An 8,508-nucleotide genomic window follows, 5' to 3' on the forward strand; every position below is an offset into this window, starting at 1 on the left:
GGATGTCCTGCTTTGAAGCCTCTTCCATATCCGACTTTCTTACAAACTTTAACAGGATAAGGGCAAGAAAAATCCTGATTGTGTGTGTGTGTGTAATATTATACTATTTCAGAGGAAGAGGTTCTTTTGTAATTATTTTATAGCTGGTATTAAAATCCTTTTCAAGATGGTAGACTGACTTCTAGTATCATCCCCATAATGCAGACTTCACAGTATTTGAGTTTTTAAAAAATATTAACATAACCAATTCTTTCTATTCTTGTTAGTTTCTTGTGTGCTGTGTGTATTTGTGAACTAAGGTCAAGTTAGAAAACCTAAGCTCTGGCCAACACTAACAGCTCCGGGGTTTCTGGTGTTTAACTGCTGACAATGAAAAATTATAGAAAAGCCACCAACTTTCAAACATAAGTACATCCAGAATCTGATTCTAGTAAAAACAGGTACACCCAACCTTTCTATTTAAACAATTCACCAGCAAAGATTATTTAATTTAAACTTCAGGGAGTTTAGAAGGAAATTTAGTCAACGAAGGGTAAATCTGAATGCCTTTTGGCATCAGAAGAGAAACATTAACTACTCAAAGGGTGTGGGAACCAGGTACACAAAACCAAGCTGTGGTCTGGGTTGGTAATATGTAACTTTGAGTGTAGCATTCTTTGCTGGCCCTTTGCCTGGCCCCAAAATATTCTCACACAACAATGTTTCACTTCATTTATTCCTTTAATACAAGTCACTTCATACATTTAGATATTGAAAAAAATCACATGTCATAAATAAAATTAATGCATATTAATAACAAAGGCAAAGAAATCATGAAGTTAGACCTCTTCCAGGTAGCAGCAGTGCATGAACTTTGAAAACTTGCTGGCAAATAACCAAGGGAACATTTTGAAAGCAACACTGTCCATCTTCACTAAGAACACATTTTCTTATGCTAAGAAAACAACTCTTTTTTCTGTTTGGCCCCATTTAATATCTTTGCAATTATGTTCTAGAGTTCTGCATTTCAGGTTTCATGGCTGTTTTCTTACTTAAGGAGCTCTGCCTCTACTGTGTTAAAACAGCCTCTATAGACTACTTCTCATTCTTTATCCTTTTTGACAAGCTATAATATGTACTTATTAGGCATTCTTAAAGGAAAAATTAATTTGGTATAAGTATATTTCCTGTGACACCTTGAGTCCTAAATGGTAAAAAATATGAACGGAAACCCTTGTCCTTTAAGTAACTTAGGGGGAATTATACCTAACTAAACATTCTGAACCAGTTCTGGTGCCAAGACATATCACCTCAGCAGAAACTCTCAACCTCTTTACCTGTAACTTAACTACACCTTCACTATACTTAAATTCCTACACACAGGTTAATTTATTTAAAATGAGAAGTAAAAAAGCATGCCATGCAAAATGCTTACATTCATGCCTTTTTAATAGTACTTTTTCCTACTAAATTAAGATGTAAACACTCCATAATTCAGCATCAATATAAACATTTTGTTTTCCAAATGAAATATTCAAAGCACTGTAAACAAATACTAATTTTTGAAGAAAAATACCTATCACAATCAAGGAAGTCTTACATTCATTGAGTTGGATGTGCTGACATATTACATTGGTTATTAAGAAACCACCCTGGGCGTGGGGATGTTGACCAGTGAGCACTTACCTCGCAAGCACAAAGCCCTGGTTTGATGTCTATCACCATGAGAAACAAGCTAGCTTATTCAAATCAAGTATTCCTTTAGGTTCACAAATATTGCTCGTATATCTTACTCAAAAAAAAGATTTCCCTAATATAAGCTTACTTAAAAATGAATGAAAGGGTTGATGAGTCTACTCTTTCTTTTAAAAACTCTATGCTGTAAACAGAATTTGAATACTGTAAAACAAGTGATAATGATGTTACAGAAACAACATTTCTTACAGACCAAACTCCTAATAGTGACTGAAATTAGACTTTATCAGAAGATACAGAAAATACTGATGCTCAAGGCTGTATTTTTCCTGTCCTCAAGATATGTGGAAGGCTATGTAAACTTTCATTTTCCAATTTTTAAAGTGCTGCAAAAATAATGTTTCAACACAGGAAAAAATGTAATTCTCAGTATATGTAAATTTAAGGCTACCTGATTTTTTAAAATATATAACGTGTGTGTATATGGATCATTGTTGCTTAATTTCACATACATTCTTCTGAAGTTTTCCAAATGGACAGAAAATTCAACAGGGGCAGCTGGAAGGGAGGAAGCTAGATAGACAAGCAAGTTATGCATGTGCAGTTAGAGGGATATATAGGTAGGGAAGTAATGCTACTTTTGGATTCTGATTTTCTGAGCCTTGGGACTCCACAGACTATTCAAATGGCATAATAGTATTAGTTCCTAACAAAAGGGTTAGGCTGGCCAGTAACCATTTGATTATGTCCACTTCTCATTCACAAAGAGCAATTAAGAAATTAACCATGAATCACTGGCTTTTAAAAGATGTGGTAACATCCTGGATGTCTTCATATGACTATCACAAAATTCCCAGGGATATTAATTTGGACTAATACCATGACTAGGGAGGGTATTTTCATACCCTGAACACACTGAATCTTTAATCCAAAGAAGATTGAGGGAAGAATGGGGTAGTGAGGGCAAAAGTATAATTTTTACTCTACCACTAGTATTCTACCACACTAATGTAAACTGCCTCATTTTAATTAAAAAAGAAATTCTTGCAGGACAGGCAAAAACTGAACAAAAGGGTTTCATTAAAACAAAGTTTCTTTTAGTTATGACGCAACTAAATTCACAGATTTTTCAAAATTTTCAAAATGAGTTTAGTCAATAATTTCAAGAGCTTAATAAGCATAGTCAAAAAATATAAAACAACAACAAAACCCTTTAAATTCTATGAGGCTTACCAGCTTGTATTTAGAAAGAACATAAATTAATAATTAAATAATTTGCATATAATATTTCACCTTAAATGTTCTAGAACACTAAACCAGTTTTCGTGTCAGCAAATATTTAAAAAGCCTTTTTGAAAGCCATATGACTATCAGTGTCTACCTGGCTACTGGACAAACTAGGTAAAAGATAAAATAGGATAAGAAATAATCCCCTGGCTGGGAGGTGGTGGTGCACGCCTTTAAACCCAGCACTCGGGAGGCAGAGGCAGGCTGTGAGTTCGAGACCATCCTGGTTTACAAGAGCTAGTTCCAGGACAGCCTCCAAAGTCACAAAAAAACCCTGTCTTGAAAAACAAAAATCCCCTAAATCCCTAAATAAATACTAAACAAGATGAACAAAAAAACACTTAAAGTATTTGAATTTTAAGCACTTATTCTATTTCTTTACATTCACTAAACTAACCCTCTGGAGATAACAGACAAAATTTAAAGCGACAGGAATTTATCTTCAAAAAATAGAACATGCCCTATACATTATAAGCTATTCAATAAATACTTGTTGCATGAACAAACTTCTGGATCCAAAATTTCAGAAACATTGAATTTGGATGCTGAAGAGGTACAGGAAGGCAGACTTCATAAATATGATGCATACAACTCGATTGATAGATATTACCCAGTGTTATATTTTTAATGTATAGTTTTAAATTAAATTATTTTATAGAGGAAATGAAAGAGATAAAAAATCATCTGGACCAAAGAGACTTTTGTGAGAGTCATTTACACATGTCACAAATGCCAAACGTTCAGTGTCCTAACCTCACTGGTACTATGTTTAAGGCTCAGTTTAAAAAAAAACAAAACAACAACAAACCAATAAACGAACAGGCACAAAAATTAAGTATTTTCAATTTATATGACTATAATAACTGCCATTGCCTGACTGGCTATGTGCATGAAAGGTTTACAAGAAGTCATTCGGCCGGGTGCGGTGACTCCTGCTTGTAATCTCAACACTCAGGAGGCTGAGGCAGAAGGACCACTTCAAGTTTGAAGAGCCTGGTCTATATAGTAAATTCCAGGTTAGCCAGAAACACACAGGGAGACTCTGTCTCAAATCAAAATAGAATGTCACCTGATGATTGAAGCATACTTTGTGAATTGTTCAATTGTTCCTTAAAGGAACTTTCTAAATTGTTCACTTTAATATTCCTTGATTTTACATTGCTACCACTACCAAGTAGAAGGCTAAAGGTTGATGTTAATTTGAAAACATTTGCTAAGATACACAGGAAAAGATGTAAGTTCTTTAAAGTATACTGATGGTTGTCTGAGCTACTTAATAAATCTAAGATGGAGATAACAAAAATTCACAACAGTATGCCTCTTTACATTGTATGACAGAACACACAAATAGTAACTTAAAGATCCCTGATCTTTAGAAGAATTAAGAGGTAGAAAACTTTACCTGGAAGATTGTATAGTGAAGTTAAGTTTTGAGTGGGTGTGCCTTGTGGATTAATCCATCAAGCAAATGGCTACATATATAATATTAGGTAGCAGAATTCTGAGAGAGCTGTGTAAGGCAAGGATTTTAAAACTTTTTATATTTTAGAAGTGAAACAAACCCAATCAATTATTTAAAAACTGAAAGTCAAAGATCACAGGTAAACAAAGTACTAACTTGCAGAAATGTGGGCTATCTAAAAGATCAAAGTGGAGCTATGAACACTTATCTATGAAAAAGACATTTATGAAATCAATCAAAGCATAGCATTGACACCTTAGAGGAAGACTTGTTTGGAAGAAGTGCTTTTAGCAGGACAGCTGAGGAAATGAAATCCCTCCAGACAAATGTAATGTAAAACAGCAAAAGAAAAACAAGACAAAAAAAACCCCAAAAAAACCAAAACACCCAAATTTCAAGACACTTCTTGAATTTTAAACTAAATTAGCAATTAAAAAGGCATACCCTGCTTCATTAAAAAAATTATCTAATGTGACAAATACCAACACAGGAATTGCATTAAAACATGAGGCCAACAGTCTTTTAAAGCTTCAGTAAGCTGCTTCAGGCACCTTTCCCCCTTATACATTCTACTTTTATACACTAGAAATCTCAAACAGGGCCCCATTCCTGTTTTAGATAACATTCTCAAGGAATGCACACATCCCTGTAAAATTGCTTTTTATGCATTTTAAGTTGTTAGATACACTTATAAAGTCTACCAAATTGCAATACAAAAAGTTGACAATTCTGAGTATCTTCATTTGATGAATCAATCAGAATTTAGAAACTACTAACTCATTCAAAGTTATTAAAAGGAATCAGCTACTGGAGACACTGCAGTATATGTCCAGTGAACCTCCGCAAGGCTTCCCACATTACCTAAAATATGATGTTTTCTTCTATAAGTTAAAGCCGCTGGGTGCTGGTTTATAATAGAATCCAGTCTTCAGGTTAGCATCAGAAGTGGCACAAGCCACATATTCTGTCACCCTAGTAGGAAGAGGGCATGCCACTAGTGTAGACACACACCTGTAAACTTGCACACTAATTTTAATCTTAACAAGGAATTTCAGTGTCAGTCATACTGGTTTAAGTTAAAACGATGGTCCAAGCATTGTGTTCTTCTATTCTGTAAGTTTATGAATAGCTTATTGGAAAACCCAGAGCCTTCTGGATCTGTGAGGTAGTAGGCTCCAACTCTTATGAACAGATCACACCTCTCCAAAGTTGGTATGGCCTGTCTCCTTGGCATGGTCCCTTGCTTCCGCTTGTCCAGTTAACCCCTTCTGACACACCATGCATCTCAGGGTGAAGCGGTTTACATCAGTAAACTGTCTCTTTCTTCTAGCCTCATCAGCTAATTCCAGTGCTTGTACAAGAACAATATCATCATTTGAGGAGAAAATGGTCAGAGGAGGAGTATCTGGATCAGAGAAGGTCCGCTGAAGTGGATCATAGTGGATACCATCGTAGATGAGCAGAACCCTTTTGGTATATCCCGCATCTTCCCCAAAACGATCAATTCTGACTGTCTGTGTGTCTACTACACATATTTCACATTGATAAAACTTAGAAAGAATTGAGATCTCAATTGCTCCTCCCCAAGTATCATCCCTTTTGATCCATTCACAATACTCTTCATTTGTTTTTCCCAGTATTGCCTCACTGTAGAAGTCTGGATCACTTGCTACAATCTGGGCTATGAGACGTCTCATGTCAGGGGCACAGGCTGGATTCAGGACTCCTCCTTCAACGACATAGTACACACTGGTAAAGAGGCAAGAGTTGTCTGCCGGGACTGCAGTTCTGGTAAGCACAGGCAAAGTTTCCCTGACGTAACTAGGAGCACCATGTTTTGAAAATGCAGGGGAAGAAGCTTTTGGCCTGGTGTGGTCTTCTTCAACAATCAGCATGTCACCTGTTAAAAATAAAACAAATCCAGAACTGCAGAAAATTATAGATTGGGTGTTTATTAGCCAACTCGGTAAATTATGAGCCATAAGAGGGTTACTAAGAAGAACTTGACTTTGTAAACAAGAGACCAGTAACACTTAAGTGTGCGGGTTTTTTTTTTTTTCCGAGACAGGGTTTCAGGGTTTCTCTGTATTGTTTTGGAGGATGCCCTGAACTAGCCAGTAGCCCATGATGGAACTCGCAGAGATCAGCCTGCCTCTGCCTCCCGCGTGCTGGGATTAAAGGTGTGCTCCACCAATGTCTGGCTTTGTTTTGTCTTTTTTTTTTTTTTTTGTTCACTGTGTCTTCAGAAAGGAAGAAAACAAAATGCTTCAAGTTGCATCTCAACTTGGAGACAAAAACCCTTATGTAAAAAGATAAATTGAAAAACAAATTGCGCAGCGATGGCTAGCACCTTTTAACACCAGCAATCTGGGATCTCTCCGCCAGGTGGCAAAGGCACTCTTTGAGTTCCTGGCGAGTTTCAGGGCAGGCTCCAAAGCTAACAGAGAAACCCTAACTCAAAAAACAAAACAAAAAAACCCCAACCCAAACAACAACAACAACAAAAACCCTCCTATGGGAGGCAGGCTCTGTGAGTTCGAGACCAGCCTGGTCTACAGAGCAAGTTCTAGGATAGCCTCCAAAACAATACAGAGAAACCCTGCCTCAAAAAACAAACAAAAGAAACCGAAAAAACAACCCCTCCTATGTTCTGCATTTTAAACCACGACTCTTTCAGATGTCACCCTCAGACTAGGTAGGTCATCACGGTGTTCTCCTGGCATTTGGCATGATTATACCATTTGATGTGCAGAGGGACCTTGACACAGAATGGAAAGCTTTTAAGGATCAACACTGATGTTCAAGTTGTAATACTGGGGACAAAACTCTACAGTAAATGCTGTACAAGTGCACACGAAACAAACTATAAAAACAAATTAACGGGGAAAAAGCCAATTAGACAAAATCGGTATCACAACTGCTGGCCCGCTGGTCAGGACGGAGAAAAAGAACCATCATCGTATCAGCGAAAAGGGGTCCTGCTGTCCTTTGGGGAAGCGGAGAAGGCAAAATGAATGAGATGGTCTCCTGGGAGCGGGCTTAGGGAAGCGCTAAGCTCAAGGCTCTGGGCTTTTCTCCCAAGCAGTGAAGAAGAAAAAAAAAAAAAAAAAAAAGGCCTCGACACTTCCCCTGCCCTCCCAGAGCCCCGGTCCGCGAAGCCCCTATGGCCCACCGGCCCCTCAACGTGCCCCAGGCCTTCCCTGGTCCCAGCCGGCGCCCGTACCTGACTGGATGGGCAGTCCCCCAAGAGTGATGTCCCGGTCGCTGAGGTCCAAGCACTCGGGCGGGTAGCCGACGAGGATTCGCTGACTGCCCGGGGCGATCCCGGTGATAGCGGCGATTTGGCCCTGAAGTTCCCGTAAGCGGGTCCGGCTGGACAGCCCCTGCAAAACGTGAGTGCCGCCCTTGGCCTTGCAGCGGAGCCGCCACATCGTGTCGGCGGGCCGGCCACCTGCGGGGCCGGCTTTGGTCCCTGCAGCAGCCTGGGAGCCGCCGCCGCCGCCGCCGCCGCCGCCGCCGGAGCAACCAGCAGGGGGGACTCCAAAATGGCCGCCTTTCGCGCCGCCAAACATCGCGAGAAGTAGCCGCAGCGGCGGCGGCGCTTCTCGCGACACCTCAGTTAGGGACCGGCCTCGGTCCTTCCTAGAGCGCGCGCTCTTAAAGAGCTAAGGGCGGCCGGGGCCGGAGGTCGGCCAGCTCTCCCCGGCGGCGCTGCTGTGAGGCGTCCTTCGCGTCCGCAGCATTTATGCTCCAGGGAGGAGGGCGGGGAAGGAGTTCCCGAGTGTGGCAGAGCAGAGTGTCACCTTGCAGGGAGGTCGGAAATGATGAAAGCGGCCCTCCGGGCACCAGGAAGAGCCGACTCATGGCCGAGGAGGTAAACAGATGCCAAGAAAGGTCACAGGACCTGCCCGTGGCCGCACCGAACTGATTCATCGAGGCTCAGAGGACTGCTCGACCGGATTCCTCGGCCAGACGAACCCGAAAGCGTCCATCTGCCACCTCAGAGAGACAGTCTGAGGTCAGCAGCCGTGCCTAGGGCGGTCGCCGCCCGCAGGTGGCGGCGGCGGTGTCAACGAGGACGACCC

The 8,508-nt window shown here is 40.4% G+C and overlaps 1 protein-coding gene across 1 annotated transcript; it reads right to left on the bottom strand.

The window, feature by feature from the left end:
* Positions 1-701: 701 nt before the first annotated feature.
* Yod1 (YOD1 deubiquitinase) lies at positions 702-8,120 on the bottom strand. The gene is made up of 2 exons (XM_005079892.3): positions 7,647-8,120; positions 702-6,323 (listed from the first exon to the last, which is right to left on the bottom strand). Exons 1-2 carry the CDS (start codon positions 7,993-7,995, stop codon positions 5,617-5,619), a joined length of 1,056 nt encoding a protein of 351 aa, XP_005079949.2. The 5' UTR covers positions 7,996-8,120; the 3' UTR covers positions 702-5,616.
* Positions 8,121-8,508: the final 388 nt, after the last annotated feature.

This window comes from Mesocricetus auratus, unplaced genomic scaffold (assembly GCF_017639785.1).
Source record: "Mesocricetus auratus isolate SY011 unplaced genomic scaffold, BCM_Maur_2.0 Super-Scaffold_100676, whole genome shotgun sequence".
Lineage (NCBI taxonomy): Eukaryota > Metazoa > Chordata > Mammalia > Rodentia > Cricetidae > Mesocricetus > Mesocricetus auratus.